Raw genomic sequence first — 19,059 nt, 5'->3', positions numbered from 1 at the left:
CATCATCTTCTGTATGTGACACCACATACTATGTTATCTACAATATAAATTAATTGAACAACTACAACAAATGTAGATGATTTGACCAAATGTGATTCTTTATTCGAAATAAATGTTTACAAAAGCTTAGGCTTTCAGTATACACTCTAACACTAACTTGAACGTTGGAGGGTCTTCGTGTTGGTGCAGCAGGTCGGCAAGAGGGGGGTGGGGGTGAATTGTTTGTCAAAAATAAAAATAAAAAACCTTTTTCGATCTCTCAACTCATATTAGTAGCAATCGCATAATTATAATCGGTTAATTGAACAATTATAAAATAAAATAGGTAGAAGAATTTACTTGGTTACAACCTAGGTGGTCGTTAATCCAAGGCAAATGAAAATGTACTAAAAATCTCCTTCGTTGAAGGCGGATAAGTCTCTTACACTCGTTGAATGCTCAGAAAAGAACTAGGAAATGAATACTAGAGTTGTTGTCTATTTCCTAGGTCCAGGGGGCTTTTTATAGCTCCTGAAAAATACTATCCATAGCTTGAAGGCACCTCTAAGATGGTCCAAGCCGTCTTCCATCGGATAGGTTTTATCCGTTGAGGATAAAACTTTATCCGCGGCTAACGATTATCGGAAGGCGCCTTTAAAGGCTGCAAGGCGTCTTCGTACTGTTCATCGAAGACATCTTCCAGCCATGAAAGGCGCCTTCCACAGAGCAACTCAGCTCAACACTGATCTCTTCGCGTAACCGGAGTTGAGCTTACTTGAACCCAACTCCGATCTTCTCCTTGAGCAGCCTTCCTCCCAAGCTTCTCGTTCCTCGGATTGCCGTGCGCATCCATCTCATCTGCTGGTATACTTCTCTGCATCATCTCATCCTTCAAATGTACCGAGCTCGTCGACTCCCTTCCCGTGTCATCCTTCTCGCTAGCTGCGTCTTCCGCTCGACTTTTTATGTTCCTAAACTCCTGCACACTTAGATACAAGGATCAATCACACAGGACCTAACTTAACTTGGTTGACCACATCAAAATTATCACAGGGTACTTACAATCTCCCCCTTTTTGATGTACATCAATTCAAGTTAAAGTTAGGATTAACATAAAGTAATAACATGATAAATGAAGTTAAACATGATAAATAAGTACAAGGATAATAAAATAAGTACAAGGATAAAAAATTATCCTAACTCCCCCTTAATCCCTCTTAACTTTTACTTATTTCGTCCTCTTTGATCACATAAAAATATTAGGAAAAATACACTAACAGTAATTTTTTTTTGAAAAAATAAAGTAAATTGTTAAAAAATTTAAAAAACTTTTCAAGGGGTACATAACAACGATTACCATTAAGCTAATATCTTTTAGAAACAATTTTATTTTTAATAATTAATCTCTCATTTTGACACAAATAATATAAAAATTACTTTTCTATTTTGAAAAATCTTGAAAATATTTATCAAATCTAAATAGGAATGAGTTAGAGCAGTAGAAAATTTTTTATAAAGAAATACTTTGTATTTAAAAAGAAATAAATTATTTCAATATAGAAACTATTTTTGAAAATAAATATTTAAAATTATTTTTTCAACTCTTAAAAATTCTATTATTTGATCTAGATGTATGAGACACATTGTTGAATGACAAAAAAAATAAAGTTTTCAAAATGTCTATTTTCTTGAATTTTTAATATTAACAATTATCTTTTCAGAAAATAATTTATAATAAATTAGACTTTATTCGAAAAAATTTGAAAATATTTGTAAGGATAGAGAATCTTATGTTTTATCATAGAAAAATAGAAAAACCTTAATGTGATTACTTGAGATAGCGACAATTACTTAAATATGTACATATTGTTGGACAAGCCAAAGGGTCAACAGGTCAGGCTTTACTGCAATTACTTGAGATATGTTTGGATAATATTCTTTTCCGATTGGGTATAGCTTCGACGATTCCTATAGCCAGACAATTAGTTAACCATAGACATATTCTAGTTAATGGTGGTATAGTGGATATACCAAGTTATCGTTATAAACCGAGAGATATTACATGTTTCTTTTCTTTTGGAAACACTTCTCATTCACTAGGATTTATCAAGCGACGGTTAGCAAGAGCTTGTTCGGGAAGTTAAACATGATCGTACTTTGATTCTCCACCGGACTGTCCTACTAAACTGAAACCATTTTATGTGATTGTCAGAATACTATATGTATATTTTATGTCATACTGGTGAAATGAGTTTAAGAATTGATGTTGTGATGGATTATTATATGTATGTGTTTTTTCACTTACATTGTATATTTTACATTCAAGAAGTTTTGAGAGATATATTATTTATATTTGCAAATTTGAACACTGAAATAAGATATGCGCAAAGAATTAATGAAATCTTAGCAAGGAATGAATAAAACAAGGTAATATAGGTTTCTTGCTTTCTATTTTTGTCTACTTTTTGGTAAAAATAAACACACTTAAGTACCTTGAAAATGTTTGTGTAGTTTGCTCGATATTTATATTTCCATCAACCCATTTGATGTGTCTACCTCCATTTTCTAAGCTAGTGTTGCTACATACATTTTATATGAAGTTTATATTCCATTACTCTTAAGTACTTTTAAAGTTTATGTATTTTTTATTGAGGAACTTTTTGTAGTTGCTACTTAGATTTTCTAAACTAGTAGTCCTTTATTGACGCTTGTAGTTATTAGATTTAGAATCTTATTTATAGTTTTACACTTTTCATGCCATGTGTTGAAACCAAAGAGGGGTTAAAATGAATTTACAAAAACTTAAGAGGTTACACCAGCAAGATTTTGTTGAATAAGTGAATGGAGAAGAAATGGAAGCAGAAAGAGGTTTCATTGCGAATGAGACTTTAGTTCCACATTGGAAGTTTCAAGACATTTTTGTTAGTTTATATTGATTCACATACACATCACATTGAGGATGTGAGCAAATGCATGGGGAGAGACTCTCTCTTACGCGTGGGAACGCAGGGGGGTGCAAATCCAGGACCCGGATTGCATTGAATCAAGTTGACTCATGTACGAGCGCGATCTGCGCACACGAATGCCAGACCGATCGGGGCAAAATTTGCCCAAGTGGAACAATCAACATTTTGCCACGTAGATCTTGGTCAAGATCATTAACTCTGGCCATTGATCCGAGCTCCTATACAAGGAGGCTCCGATCATAGGCAGAAGACACAGCAAGCAAAGCAAAGACTCTGTCATGCAACTCCTGCTCAGCGGAGTGCCCGTGGTAGGAATCGGGTGTCACTCAGTTCGCCATGACCACCAGTGCTTGGTGGAGTTCATGGTTAACCGTTGTATCCTGGGAAACAGACGACCCTTGTAAGCCTCAAAGCACAGCCGGAGGTGGGTGAATCTGTTTCAAGGAAACTGCGACTCTTGCAGGCCTCGGTCAGTTTTCCCGGCCGGTCTCTTCGTCCACCCGGTCGGCCAGTCTACTTTTTGGCATATCAAGACCTGGTCTGTCAAGACTACCCTGTTGATCTGGTCTATCGCTCTGGTTTGTCGATCTGGTCTACTGCCCTGCAGACCTGCCTTGCCGCTCTGGTATGTCGCTCTGGTCTACTGCCCTGCCGCTCTGGTCTATCGATCTGGTCTACTGCCCTGCCGCTCTGGTCTGTCGCTCAGATCTATTGCCCTGCAGACCTGCCCTGCCGCTCTGGTCTGTCACTCTGATCTACTGCCCTGCAGACCCGCCCTGCCGCTCTGGTCTGTCGCTTTGGTCTACTGCCCTGCAGACCTACCCTGCCGCTCTGGTCTGTCGCTCTAGTCTACCGCTCTGCAGACTTGCCCTGTTGATATGGTCTGCCTAGGGATGGCAATGGGGCGGGGTGGGGGCGGGTTTGTCATTCCCATCCCCACCTCGTTCTAATTTTTTCGGGTTCGGGGATTCCCCGAACCCGAACCCACGAGGATCAAATCCCCATCCCCATCCCCATCCCCGCCCCCATCCCCGCCTCATTCCCAAATTTAATTTATATTATTATTATTATTATTATTTAATAATTATTATTAATGATAATATTAATATTGATATCAATAATAATAATATTATTATTATTAATATTTTCAAAAATTTTAATATTAATATTAACACTATTATTAATATTTTTTAAAAAAAACATATTATTATTTATTAATATTAATAATAATAATATTCGGGGCGGGTTCAGGGATGGAGATAGTATTCCCATACCTGCCCCGAACCCGCCCCATCCCCGAAAAATCAGGGATCCCCATCCTCATTTCGGGTTTTCCCCGCGGGGCCCCAAACCCATGGGGAAAATTGTCATCTCTAGGTCTGCCACTCTACAGACCTGCCCTGCCGCTCTGGTCTGTCGATCTAGTCTGCCGCTCTGCATACCTGCCCTGTCGATCTGGTCTGCCACTCTGCAAACCTGCCCTACCGCTCTGGACTGCCGCTCTGCAGACCCGCCCTACCGCTCTGGTCTGTCGATCTGGTCTGCCGCTCTGCAGACTTGCCCTGTTGATCTGGTCTGCTGCTCTGCAGACCTGCCCTGCCGCTCTGGTCTGCCCACTCGGTGGATTAGTCTGATCTTCTGCACGTTACAGAAACGAGCCCCTGCTAGCAGCCTGAGATTATCTGCTCAGGTCATTTCGATTGTAAGTTGAATTTAATTCAGTGTAGCTTAAATTCAACTAATACCTGTAAATCTCATGCAACAGATTGTTTGTATTCCAACAGATTTTATATCAATCTATTAGGTATATATAATTATGGTTTCTAATTTGTAATATATATATTTATTTGAACAGGAATCCTCAAGGATACTAGGAAGAACGTTGAAAAGTCGAAAAAATGGAAACTTTAGTAGGTTAAGGAGCAATGTGAGCTACAGTGTCACCTCTTTATCAACATCTAAGTAGAAAATCTTATGTTGGCGTGTTACTTTACCATTATTTTATTAGTATTGTTACTTATTATTATGTTAGTTGCCTATAGTTTTTTTTCCCGAATGCTATAAATATTATTTTTGAATGTTAAAAAATTGTATATTAAATTTTACTTTTGAATTTTGTATTTTAAATGATTTACAATACTAGAAAATTTTATATTGAATTTTATTTTTTTAGATAAAAAAAGACAATGATTTTTCACCGTTGTAAAATTATTATCTTTGCCTTCAAAAACATTTGATTGTTGTCTTTGAGCACCCCCTTTAACAACATGACCTTTAACAATAGTTCTAAAGGGATCACGACAACGGTGAAAAACTGTTGTTGTGAGGCTTTTTTCTTGTAATGGAGCTTCTAAGTGTCTGATCGACTTTCCGACTGCTGCGGTTTTCTGCTGCTGCCCTGCTATGACTCTACTATGCCTGATTGCTATCAAGAAGCTATCTAAACACCGAGCTCAAGCCGACCATTTACAAAATTGTTTGGTAACAAATATTTAAGTTCAGTATTTAATTTCTACTAAAGCAAGTGTAGGTTGTTACACTCTTTCGATTCTTGTGTACTCGATCCCCTCTTCCAGTGGTTCCAGAAGAGGTTTTTAGTGGATTACTCGTCGATAGGTTTGCGGGACCTGAGTCTTGGAGTAGGAGTCGTCGAGGCTCCAAACCAAGTAAAAATTGAATTGTGTCTTTCACTTGCTTTTGCTTTTGTGCTTTCCTTCCGCTGTATACTTATTTCAAAAAAGCAAAAAGTTTTTCAAAACCACATGATTCACCCGCCCTTTCACGTGTGTCTCGATCCAACATTATATACTCTTTTGTAGGAAAGAAATTATATTATTAAGTGATTTTTTTTACTTAAGTGTGGTGTTTATGGTTGTATGTGATATTATAATTATTTTAGTTTTAATTTTATAATTTTGTGTATGTTGTATTATAATTGTATGTGGTAATGTGGTATATGTATGTAGTATTATAATTTATTTACGGTATCTGTTTGTGGTATTTGAATAATCATAACCGCAGTGCGCGACATGCACTGCGAATGTTGTTGAATGTTCTTAACTGTAGTGCACATCACTCGTTGTAGATGCTGTCGATTGTTCTTAACCGCAACATACGTTGCGCATTGTCGATGGCTCTTGACTGCAGCATGTGGCCCCTGCTGCAAATGCTCATAATTGCAGTGCACAGTATACACTACAAATACTCTTAACTGTAGCATTGAAGTGCTATTGATGTCCTATGCCTTTCAACAATTTGTAGTTATGTAGCATATGATGTACGCTGTGGATAGTATAATTATGAGCTATGGAAAAACATATTTGTTATAGTGGATATTGACTCAAGTTATTCATTTCTTAATTGATTTATTATATTTAGGTCATTGATATATATATTCATATTAACATGATTTATGATATTTATTTTTGTTGATATTATACTCATGATACGTGTACTTGTTGATAACATAGTAAGATTTGAGAATTTATCTTAATAACATATAAAGATATATAAATTCTAACTTCACCATACAAATGTTTGTAAATATACATTTATGTAAATTATTTGAGAACTTAAAGATGAATTAAAAGTTGAAATAATAAATTGTGCTTCTTGATCTCTTAAGCAAGATTACATGTACATCTTTCCGTACTTTGTCATTTGACTTATTGTTTTCATTCCTTAGCCTTAAGTTTTAAAGGGATAGGGTTCCTTTTAATTTTATAGTTGATTTCAGTCTTACATAAAATTACTAAGAGATCTCGACGTTAGGACTATAAATGAATCGAACGTTTGTGAACAAGCTTCATATTTAACTTGGTAAGAATTTATTTATCTTCATTTAATATATACGAGATCAATTAAATGAACATGTTTGAACAACTCGTTTAACTAAATAAACAAGCTTGAACACATATATATTCAGCTGGTGAACAATATTTGTAAATAATATTCATGAATAATATTCGTGAATCATGATTATCAATAAAATTCTTATCAACTTGTTAAATAAATAAAGAAAAAACTTCAAAATGAACAAACAAAATTATATATACTAATAAAAAATAAGAGTAAAATATAAAAATTCAAACAATCAAATAAACTTGAATTGAGAGTTCGATAATATCTAAATGAGCCAAGCTAAACTAAATTCAAGCTTATTAAGAAAACCAAATCAAGCTTAAATAATCATTTAATGAATTAGTTCATTTTAGGCTCGTCTTAACTCGATTATCTAATCAAATAAATTTAAACATTATAAAATTTAACTCAACTTGACTTGCTTGTAGCTGCATACGTTGATTCCTGATTTATTTTATTTTTGTGTCATCATATTTATATATATATATATATATTTTTTTATATGTCATTTTATCTATCTAGTTTATTATCTACGAAGAGTATTAGATGGTTCCTAAATTTTCTTTTATTATATTATAAAGTGGGTGGGTAGCACTCGGTGCGCAGGAATTATACTTTGGGTGAGACAGACTTAGTGTTTGACTTGAATTGCCTGGTCTCCCATTACGGATTACACCCTACTCCCGTCTCATACCAAACTTGAAAGCAACAAAAAATCAAGAATCGTTGAAATTAAACTTTTAATTCCCTCTTTGCAATCCATTTATATCATTAGTATTTTATATTTTTAAAACTTATTTATATAGTAAAAAATGATTACCAACGTCTCTCATCTCTCATTCTAAATATATATGAAGAAAGATAAATTATAGGATCAATTTTTAACTGATCCATAAATGGTTAGAAGGAGGAAGGAGTTTTTTTCCATAGACATGTGTCCAAAAAAAACAATCAATATTTCATTATAATAAGACATAAGTAAACTGATAAAAAAATAATAATAAATCTTGATAGTTCTAGGATGACCGTCTTGTTCTTATAGAAAATTTTCACTGGCCACTAGGGTAAATCGAGAAGTGCTCATGGCAATTAGCTTAGTATTCCTTGGTTGCACGTTCCATTTAGAAAAAAAATTCCTACAAATACGTCATAGTTAGTGATCAAATCGCGAATACCTAAATGACAACTTAAGTGCCCTACCGCTCACCATGGTCTCAGGAGCCATAAGTAAACTGATAAAGATATCATAATATGTAGCGATAAGTATTCGATTAATTTAGTATTAATTTTGTATAAATTCTTTTTATTATTTTTAAACAAATTTGATTAATTCAGTGTTAATTGAAATAATCATTTTTAATTTGATTCTGTAAATTTAATTTTAGTAAAACTTTGATTCGATTTGATTAGTCAATATTAAATTAATTTTTAATTAATTCGATTAGTTTATGTACCAAATTAATTAATTGAATGCTTATCTAGAAGAAAAATAAAAATTATAGCTTCATTATAGTTTGACAGGATGATAATTATTTAAATATGTGCATATTGTTGGAAAAGCCAAAGGGTGATCAGGTCGGGTTTTATTATAATTACTTGAGATATGTTTGGATAATATCTTTTTTTGATTGGGTATAACTTTCATGATTTCTGAAGTCAGATAATTAGTTAACCGGAGACATATTTTAGTTAGTTAATGATAATATAATAGATACACTAAGTTAGATAGTATTACTACTTAAGATAAATAAAGATCGATAAAACTCTGATTAAAAATTATATTTTTTTATCCGCTGATAATAGTATTACTATCTAGGATAAATAAAGATCGAAAATACGGATTAAAAATTATATTTCTTTATTCCCTCCATGTTGTAGATTTTATACCCCGTGGGTCATCCGAGTTGATATATGTCGGGTATTGCTATAATGAGGTCGCAGGGTCGATTCTTGGAACAGCTGAGGAATAAATCTCCTATCCCTGTATTACACCCTGTCCGTCATATGCTCGCTCGGATGCTGCGATTTATCTTTCTCGTGATGACCTTAGGTCGAGTACGATAGAGATACTGGGAGCAAGCGTTTCACCTTTTGTCACAGTATTACTGAGATTTTAAATTGCACGTAAATTCATTAACGAATTGAAAAAAAAATTTGTTTTTTTTTTTTTAAAAAGATAGACTTGGTCTGAATTGCACGGCACGCGCATTCAACTCGTCGCCAACAGAAGTTGAATTCAACTTCACTCACGTTCAGCATCTTGCTCTATACTAGTCTTTCCCCAAGTCCCCGCGCTATGCACCATGCAAAATTTCTAAGTCCGCATTACTTGTCGCCCACAGAAGTTGAATTCAACTTCACTCATGCCCATTCATCTTGCTTTATACTAGTCTTTCGCCAAGTCTCCGCTCTGTGCAACATGCAAAATTTCTAACTCCGCTTTCTATATAATGGCGGATGCCGTGGAGAATTGGGCCGGTGTCATTGGGTCGCTTAGAGTGAACGATGTACCTTTGCTCCATCTGCAGTGGCAAATATCAGTAATAATATATGATAAAATAAAATAAAGTAAAGAGTAATTCTTGTAAAGAATATTTTTAAACTGTCAAGTATTATAAATATTCACGGACACTAAGAATTAACTTTTTTTTAATTAAAAAACAATCAAAATTGTTTCGTTAAGTCTTATCATTTTTGATGTATGAGATCCATATGAAATGCCAACTGATCCCATTATTACGACATTTTAATGAACCGTGTGAGCAAGGTGATTAAGGATTACCCATTTCACTTATCTAAGTTTTAAAATTAAAAAAAAAACACACACACATAGTGCTATATCATTATATTAATTAAGTATTCATAATTCAAATCTTAGATAAGATATTTTTCTCCGGTGAAATTAAAAAATATGATGAAGATTTACTTGAACCAAGGCCACTAGACTGTATTAATTAATTGGGTTTATATTAATTAATTTATATAATAAATTAATTTAATATTATTTAATTAATTTGATCAAAATTATTATTCTATCAACTTAATCAAAGTTAGTCAAATTTAATAAAAATTTCTTCAAAAAATGTATTAGAATGACCATAATACATTTGCTACGAGAGTGTATCAGAAATGAGATAATTGCTATAAATTTCTACAGGTTTTAGGAAAACTTGTGAAATATTTTAGAAATGGTCCCTTTCCAATTTAAAAACTTTAATAGTAACGATTAAAATGGATAAAGTCGAATAGGGGTTTAAGTGGTTGGAATAAAAAAATATTAATTGAGGACCAAATGTACAGACGTAATGCAGGCCCAACTCAAGTTCCACTTCTTCGTAGTGGAGAATAATTCTTTAGACCAAGGACTTCTGTTCAATTTAATTTGTGGTGTTTAGACTCATCGTTTGACTTGAGTTTACTTGAATTGACTCGGTCGCAGCCGAGTACATTAACTTGTCGTATGGATTACACACTACTCCTGTCTCATCAGCCTCTAACATTTTGGAGACCAAAATTGAAAATTTAATTTATAATACACAAAAAATTAATATAGTATTTTATAATTATATTTTTTTGAATTATAAGAAATTTTAAATTATTAACGAAAAGAAAGGTTATAGAGTGAAGTGCGCGGCCAACCCGTTCAAGTCCCCACTTAGAATTCAGAGTCAACTTCTCTCAGACTCAACATCTTGCTTTCTACTAGTCTTCTACCATGCAAAATTTCTTACTCAGCTTTCTATATAATTCGTCGCCTTGACACTCACTTGGCAGCTCATCGATTGAATTCTTCTTTGCATTCAGTACTGTGCGCATGGAGCTCATGCCGATCCTTCCTTTCTTATTTCTCTGTCTCCTCTCGCATTCCCTCCCCATTTGCCACTCCGCCACCGACGCAACCGGACCGGAAGCAGACCGCGCCGCCCTGCTCGAATTCCGCGCTGCCATATCCCATGACCCCCGCGGCTTCCTCCGGCCGTGGAACGCCACGCTGGACTTCTGCCGCTGGCCGGGCGTCGCATGCGCCGACGCCGCCCACCCTGGCCGCGTCTCCTCCCTCAACCTCAACTCCGTCGGCGTCAAAGGCGTCATCTCCCCTGCCGTCGCTAACCTCACCTACCTCTCCTCTTTGCTCCTCTTCAACAACACCATGTACGGTGAAATCCCACCGGAGCTAGGCCGACTGGCCGGGCTGAGCCAACTCAACTTGAGCTATAACGAATTGAACGGCACCCTGCCGGCGAGCCTGGATCTCTGCTTCAACCTCACTCTTCTCGACCTCACTGCCAATTTCCTCTCCGGCGCCATTCCCGTCCAGTTCGGCTCCAATACCCATCCCAATCTACGCTTGCTCAGCCTCGCCGGCAACCGTCTCACAGGAGGGATTCCCCTGTCGCTGGGGAGGATTGTCTCTCTCAGAACACTCGATCTCTCGTACAACAACCTCACCGGCGAGATCCCTTCATCCCTCGGCGGCCTCTTATACGTTTCCTATCTCGACCTATCTTACAACCAGCTCAACGGCGGAATCCCGACGTCGTTCGCGAACCTCTATTCCGTCCGCATGCTGTGCCTCGCCAACAACCAACTCACCGGAGCCATCCCGGCGGCGATGAGAAATCTGACGAGTCTCCTGTACCTTGACCTCTCAACCAACGCACTTTCCGGGGAAATTCACCAACTTGAAAGAATGCTCCACCTTGAGGTGCTCGCCCTCAGCAACAACAATCTCACTGGAGGTATCCCCGATTCGATCGGTGGACTGGTAAATCTCACCTACATCAGCCTCTCCACCAACGCTCTTACCGGGCCAATCCCTCCCTCCATCACTAACCTGTCTTCGCTCCAAATCCTAGACTTGGCGAACAACCACCTCGAAGGCAGACTACCGGAGGATTTAGGCAATCTCCAGATGCTCGTGTTCTTGCAGGTGTCGAGCAATAACCTCAGCGGCAACATTCCCCAGTCCCTCTTCGGAATCAGTAACTTGGATACTTTGAGCATGGCCTTCAACAACTTAAAGGGGACGCTGCCGGATGACATTGGCGACACTTTGCCATACCTGCGGGTGCTCGGTTTGGCCTACAACCAACTCGAGGGCCCGATTCCGGCGTCTCTGAATAACGCCGTGCTTCTCGAGGAACTCGACATCAACAGCAACAATTTCAGCGGGAAGATACCGCGAAGTCTGGGAAGCAAATTGCTTAATTTGACGAAGCTCTCCCTCGGTCAAAATCAGCTCGTTGCCGCCGCCCCTGAAGATTGGGACTTCATCGCCTCCCTGGTGAACTGCACGCACCTGGAGGACCTCAACCTCATGGAGAACCAACTCGCCGGAGAGCTCCCAGCTTCCTTTGCCAACCTCTCCCGGAGGCTCAATAGCCTCACCCTCGGCCGGAACCGCATCTCCGGAAACCTTCCGGCCACGTTCAGGAGGTTCACTAACCTGGTGACGCTGGGTCTGAACGAGAACCAGTTCACCGGCCCCATCCCTGGTTTCCTTGGTGAGCTTATCAATTTGGAATCATTGATCTTGTACGACAACAAGTTCACTGGCGCCATCCCGCCGACGCTCGGTGACTTGATTCGGCTCAACGAGCTCTTCCTCAACGGCAATTTCTTGACCGGCACGATACCGACGGAGCTAGGGAAGTGCCAGGATCTAAACATTTTGAACCTATCTAACAACCAGCTCACCGGCTCAATTCCGCTTGAGGTTCTAAGCATCGAAGCACTGTCGAACTTCGTCGACATGTCCAACAACTACCTGAGCGGGCCGCTACCGAAGGAGGTCGGCAATTTGCGCAACCTTCAGTACTTATCCTTCTACAACAACAGCCTTTCCGGACGCATTCCGAGCACAATTGGAGAATGCCAAGTTCTGGAATATCTCAATTTGAGCAGGAACTTTTTCGAAGGGACCGTTCCTCGCTCGCTCGCCGACTTGAAGGGCCTCATAGACTTGGACCTCTCGCACAATAACCTGTCCGGTCCAATTCCAGAGTTCCTCGGAAATTACCAGGACATGGAGAATCTCAACCTTTCCTACAATTCGTTCTCCGGTGAGGTGCCAAGTCAAGGAGTATTCCTTAATTCTAGCAAGTTTGACGTCGAGGGAAACAGAGGAATCTGCGGCGGCATCACGAGTTTGCATCTGCCTTCCTGCCCAACACACAAATCCAACAAGAATTGGCGGCTCGCTCTCGCAATAGCGCTGCCGGTGTCTGCTCTGTTCTTGTGTATTGCTCTCTTTATTGCGTTCTACGTGGTGGGACAACGGCGGAGGATAAACGGAAATTCCATGGTTCCTAGGGATCGGACAATTGATCAAGTTCACACAAAAGTGTCTTACACGGATTTGCTGAAGGCCACCGATGACTTCTCCCAGGAGAACTTGATCGGCTTCGGAAGCTGCGGGTCGGTTTACAGAGGCTTCCTCTGCGACGAGAAAATCGCGGTCAAGGTACTCGACCTCGAGCACCGCGGCGCCTTCAAGGCCTTCATCGCGGAGTGCGAAGTGCTGCGCAACATCCGCCACCGGAACCTCGTCAAGATCCTCACAACCTGCATCAGCATCGACTCAGTGGGCAACGAATTCAGAGCTATTCTGTTTGAGTTCATGCCGAACGGGAGCTTGGAGAACTGGTTGCACCCCGAGCCGAGCGACAAGAAGTTCCACGGCACCAGGAGGTTCGGCCTCCTGCAGAGGCTCAACGTCGCGATCGACGTCGGCGCGGCCTTGAACTATCTCCACGACCACTACGACACGCCGATTATCCACTGCGACTTGAAGCCCAGCAACGTGCTTCTCGACGCCAACATGACCGCTCGCGTGGGGGATTTCGGCATCGCTAGGTTTCTCACGAATAACACCAAGGTTTACCAATCTTCTTCCGCCGCCATTAAAGGTTCCATCGGCTACATGGCTCCAGGTGATGTACGCTCCAAACAGTATACAATTTGGCAGATCAATTTCTCCAAATGTTAAAATTTGGATTTTTTTTTTTCCTTTTTGGTATTTGCAGAGTACGGGATGGGCGGGCTGATATCCACGCAGGCAGATGTATACAGCTACGGGATACTACTGCTGGAGTTGTTCACCGGGAGGCGGCCGACGGACGAGGAGTTCAAGGACGGGTTTACACTGCATAAGTATGTAGAGAGAAAGCTCGCCGCCGGAGTTGACGTCACCGGAGGCGTGGCGGATCCGGCGATGTTCTGTGAAGGGGGTGAAGAAGTGGCGTTGAACTTCGTGGTTGGGAAGCAGTCGAGCGGAAGGATAAAGCAGTGTTTAGAGTCGGTGCTCATGGTTGGTCTTTTCTGTGCTAAGGAGTCGCCGCGGGAGCGGATCACCATGGCAGATGCAGTGACGAGAATGGAAACGATCAAGAATCTGTTGGTCGTGACCGACATGTGATTGCTTAGAACATGGATTATAAGTGTCTTCAGTTGCCCTTATAAGTATCTAAATATGGAATAAGATCAAATAAAACACAGAGGAGGAGTAGTCATTGCAAAGAATATTTTTAAATAGTCATGTATTATATAATATGAAATACCAAAAAGAAGATCGATCTTAATATTTTGTCTAATTGTTAACGAATTCTTTTTCTTGCATGAATGTTTTATAAACTTTATAAAAATTCTCTACTCTTTTAGTGGAAAAAAACTGTCATCGTCCAACATAATTAAGGTCCAACTGAACTAGTCTAACAAAACGCTGGTCCAAAGTAAGTCCACTGGTCAAGAGGCAAAAAAAAAAAAAAAAAAAAAAAAGATTTTAACCGTGGAAGTAATCATTGTCTACCGATCTCAGGTTTTTTTTCCCACAACGTGTTGAAAATATTTCTTAGGGCAATTGAAAATTAAAATTATATTAACTTTTAAATAGTTAATTCTCATATAATCCCCACTTTTTTTTACATTGACATGACTGACTTTTCATAATAAACTGATCTCATCACACAATTTATTTTTTTTAGCAAAGTTTTCTAATAAAATAAAAATATTTTTATCTAAAAATTATTTTAGTTTTTTTTTTAAAAATAATAAAACAATATACACTATTATATATTTTTTAAAACTCTTTTTAAAATATAATAAAAAATATTAAAATATTTCAATACTCTCCTTCAATAAAGTTTCTACGACTTTTTTATTTTACCGTGTAAGTAAAGTTTTAAAATTATGTAAAGAAACTTTAAAATATCAAATCGCGTAAAGTAACAAAATCGACTGATAGATAAAATAATCTAAAATTGATATAAAATAAGTTGCTATATGTTTGACTAGTTACCTTGATTATATTTATACTCTCAAATATTAATTTGACTCAATATATTAAGAGCGTTGATTTTTTGAATAAAAATGTGTTCGAAAAATCTTATTTGTGTTCAAAATACCACTACTATCAATATATTGAGTCAAATTAATGTTTGAGAACATGAATATAACTAGACAAACATATAAGAATTAATTTCATGTTAATCCATCAACCAATTTTGTCCAAAATCAAAACTTGACATAAAACTAATTTCTATGTATTTGTCTAGTTCTTATAATTATATCTATACCCTCACATGTCAATTTGATCCAATATATTGAGAGCAATGATTTTTTAAACACAAATGTGTTCAAAAAATCTAATTCATGTTTAAAAAATCATTGATCTTAATATATTAAATCAAATTGAGGTTTGAAGGTATAGATATAATCAACAAACTAGCCAAATATATAGGAGCTTGTTTCATATCAATTTGAGGGTGTTTGTGTTGGTGCGGGAAGCATCCGACGATCGAACCTAAGTTTTGATAATGACAAAGAGTTTAAAGTTAAGGTTATTTGTTATCTAACGTGTTTGAATAAGTTTGCAGGAAAGTCCTAAGTGTACTTAGGCAAAAGTCCTAGCTGCGGTTAGGCAGGTGGAAAACCCTAGGGGGTGGTAAGCCTAGGTCCTAGGGGGTGGTAACCATAGGTGGAAAGTCTTGGCGGGTCGAGGGCTTCGGACAAAAGTCCTAGAGTCGGGGACTCTAGGTGGAAAGTCCTGGTGTCGCGAACCCGGTGAAAGACTGGACGGGTTATGGAGCAGACGTCCAACGGAAAGTCCTGGAGCCTCGGGCGCTGAGCAAAAGTCCAATCGGTCTAGAGGACCGGTCTGGCAACAGATATATTCTCTTGAGTGGAGTAGGTGAGGATGCGTTCCCTGATGAGGGAACAGTAGACATCAGTTCAATCTAGGGTTTCCGGCTGGAAATCCGAAGTCAGAACCGGACAGTCCAATGGCTGTCAAATATTTATCTTAACCTTATTTTATTATGCCTAACTCTGTTTTGAAGGATATATATTATATTTTGGACTAACATATCTTGCAGGGAGCAAAAAGGATGTAAAGCCTCGGATGAACAGTACCCGAGGCACCTTTCATGGAGCTTGGAGGCGCCTCGGGTGCACTAGCCGAACACCTCCACGCAGCAGGGTAGAGGGCACCCTCCATGGAGCTGGAGGCGCCCTGGACGCTGGGCAGAGGGCGCCCTCCATAGAGCTGAGGGTCCCCTGGACGCTAGTGGATGGCACCCTCCATGCGGTTGGAGGTGCCCTCAGGCAGATAAGCGGAGAAGGAGTCAAAGCTTATCATCGCTGCGGATTCAGCAGGGATGAGGGCGCCCTCCATGGTGTTGGAGGCGCCCTCCATAGGCTTTATAAGGAAAGTTCAAGCAACAGCAAGCATACAACAAGAACTCGCAACCATTCTTCCGTGTGCTGCTTAAAGGATGATCCGATAAAGCTGTAACAAGTCACCGATGACCCGAAGCTTTAAAATTATGTGTTTTCCGTTGTTGGTATAATTTCATTACTGCTGTTGGATCGATGAGTTTCGCTAGATGGGGGATGAATAGCAATACAAAAAAAAACGTAGAGCGCACAGTGGAAAAGTAAAGGAAAAATAATAAAGTAATGCTAATAAGAGTCATTTTTTACTTGGTTCGGAGCCTTTGTCGACTCCTATTCCAAGGCCCGTACTCGTTAAATACTTTCGTTGGGCAATCCATTAGCAGTTTGAATATTTGATTACAAAAAGTTAGGTATAGAAATGCTAGAAAGAAAATACCGACAAATAGAAAATAAGACAGAAAAACAGAGCTTTGTTGGAGAGCCTTCGCAACGTTGCAAAAGCACAGAAGAGCAGATCATGAGTTGTTTCATTGTTATTCTTTAGCTCCAGCATTTACCCTCCTTATATAGGAGGTTCGGGGCGCCTGGATCCTTTCGGGCGCCCTGAATATGACGTAGCCGAACCAACCAGGGTGCTCCACATGGCGAAGTGAAGTTGTGGATAAAACTTGCATTCCGGGCGCCCGGACCTCCGGGCGCTCGGACCACTCTTCTCCAGAAAGTCCATCTCCTGTACGTAGGGCTGTAAATGAACCAAGCGTTCGTGAACAAGCTTGGTGTTCGGCTTGGTAAGAGCTTGTTTATGTTCGTTCAATATACATAAGATTAATTAAACAAACAAGCTTGAACAGCTCGTTAAGCTAAACAAACAAGCTTGAACACATATGTGTTCAGCTCGTTAACGTTCGTGAACAACGTTCGTGAACAATGTTCGTGAACAACGTTCGTGAACAATGTTCACGAACCATATTTATTAATAAAACTCTTTCAATATGATAAATAAATAATAAAATAAAATAAATAAATTTAAATTATCAATCTTAATAACTAATCAAACAATTAAAAGTTTCAAACAATCAAACAAGCTTAAATCGAGAGCTTGATAGCATCTAAACGAACCAAGCTCAAACCAAGCTCAAGCCAAGCTCGAACCAAGCCCAAGCCAAGCTCAAGCCAAGCTTGAATTGAGAGCTTGATAACATCTAAACGAACCAAGCTCAAGCCAAGCTTCAAACAAGCTCAAGCTCAAAAAAAAATAAACCAAGCCAAGCTTGAACACTCATTTCAAAAGCTTGGTTCATTTTAAGCTCGGCTCGGCTCGGCTCGGCTCGATTATCTTATTAAACAAGCTTGAACACCCCAAAGCACGGCTCGGCTCGGCTCGTTTACAGCCCTACCTGTACGAAAGAGTTAGTTCGAGGCAAAATGCAAATAATATTATCCTACAAAATATAGTGTTAGCACAGTTATAATTAACAAGCAAAGTATTAGTTAGATTCCATCTCCTCGAGACCGGAATCTAGTCACGATCTTGACTTAGATATCCGAAATGGTCTAAGTCGAATCGACGCCTAATGTTCCCTTTCTGGGAACGCGTCCTCACAGTCACTCCCCTCCAGTGACTTACCTCCACTTACCTGCCAGACGTCCGGTCAGCCCTTCGACCCGTCTGGACTTAGTGCCAGCTATCCGGTCAACCCGTCGACCTAGCTGGACTTCGTGCCAAACGCCAGGTTAGCCCATCGACCCGTTTGGACTTCGTGCCAGCTATCCGGTCGACCCGTCGACCTAGCTGGGATCGTGCCAGACATCAGGTCAGCCTGTCGACCTGTCTGAGCTTCTCCTGCACACTCGGTCAGAGTGTTAGATAACAATGAAACTAACTTAACTTATTTTGTCATTCATCAAAACTTGAGTTAGACCGTTAGTGCTAACCGCACCAACAATCTCCTCCTTTTTGATGCAATGACAACCTGGTTAGTGAAAAATATGCAAGAAAAAAAAAGTATTTATAAAGTTGTCAAATTAGCTTTGTTTTAAATTTTGTTGTTCAACTAACTTAAACCACCTAACCCTCCTTCTTTAGCATTCATAAAAAATGAACATAGAACAAATTTAAAAAAATACAAAGAAGTCTAGAAATGTAAGTCAGATTAGCTTGGGGGAATTTAAGCTAGAAATATAAAAAGATATGTTTTCCAAAAAAAAAAAAACAGTTAACTTTAAAAAATGACTTAAAAATAGTTAACTTTAAAATTTATAATTTTAACTTTAATTTTTTGAAAAATTGAAAACGTATTTTCAAATACAACATTTTTACAAAGAGATTATTATGGCTAAATCCAATTTTCAAATCAAGAAACGAAATCCAAGTAAGTGAATTTTGTTTTCAAATCTAAGTTTGTAACTTCCAATTTTTAAAATAAATCTCCAAGAATATGTTTTTAAACCCAAGTAGAATATAATTTTCAAAATAAGGAGTCTAAGTTACAAACCCAAATAAAGTTTATTTTTCAAAACTAACTTTTTAAACCTAAGTTCGGAAGGTCTAAATTTCAAAACTAAGTTTAAAAAGTATAAT

The 19,059-nt window shown here is 38.6% G+C and overlaps 1 protein-coding gene across 1 annotated transcript; it reads left to right on the top strand.

The window, feature by feature from the left end:
- The first annotated feature begins 10,565 nt into the window (after positions 1–10,565).
- LOC122015568 (probable LRR receptor-like serine/threonine-protein kinase At3g47570) lies at positions 10,566–14,398 on the top strand. The gene is made up of 2 exons (XM_042572544.1): positions 10,566–13,738; positions 13,832–14,398. Exons 1-2 carry the CDS (start codon positions 10,621–10,623, stop codon positions 14,221–14,223), a joined length of 3,510 nt encoding a protein of 1,169 aa, XP_042428478.1. The 5' UTR covers positions 10,566–10,620; the 3' UTR covers positions 14,224–14,398.
- The last annotated feature ends 4,661 nt before the right edge of the window (positions 14,399–19,059 follow it).

Source organism: Zingiber officinale, chromosome 1A, assembly GCF_018446385.1.
Source record: "Zingiber officinale cultivar Zhangliang chromosome 1A, Zo_v1.1, whole genome shotgun sequence".
NCBI classification, from domain to species: domain Eukaryota; kingdom Viridiplantae; phylum Streptophyta; class Magnoliopsida; order Zingiberales; family Zingiberaceae; genus Zingiber; species Zingiber officinale.
The sequence above is the reverse complement of the archived record's forward strand: the minus strand, read 5'-3'. Positions and strand labels throughout refer to the sequence as shown.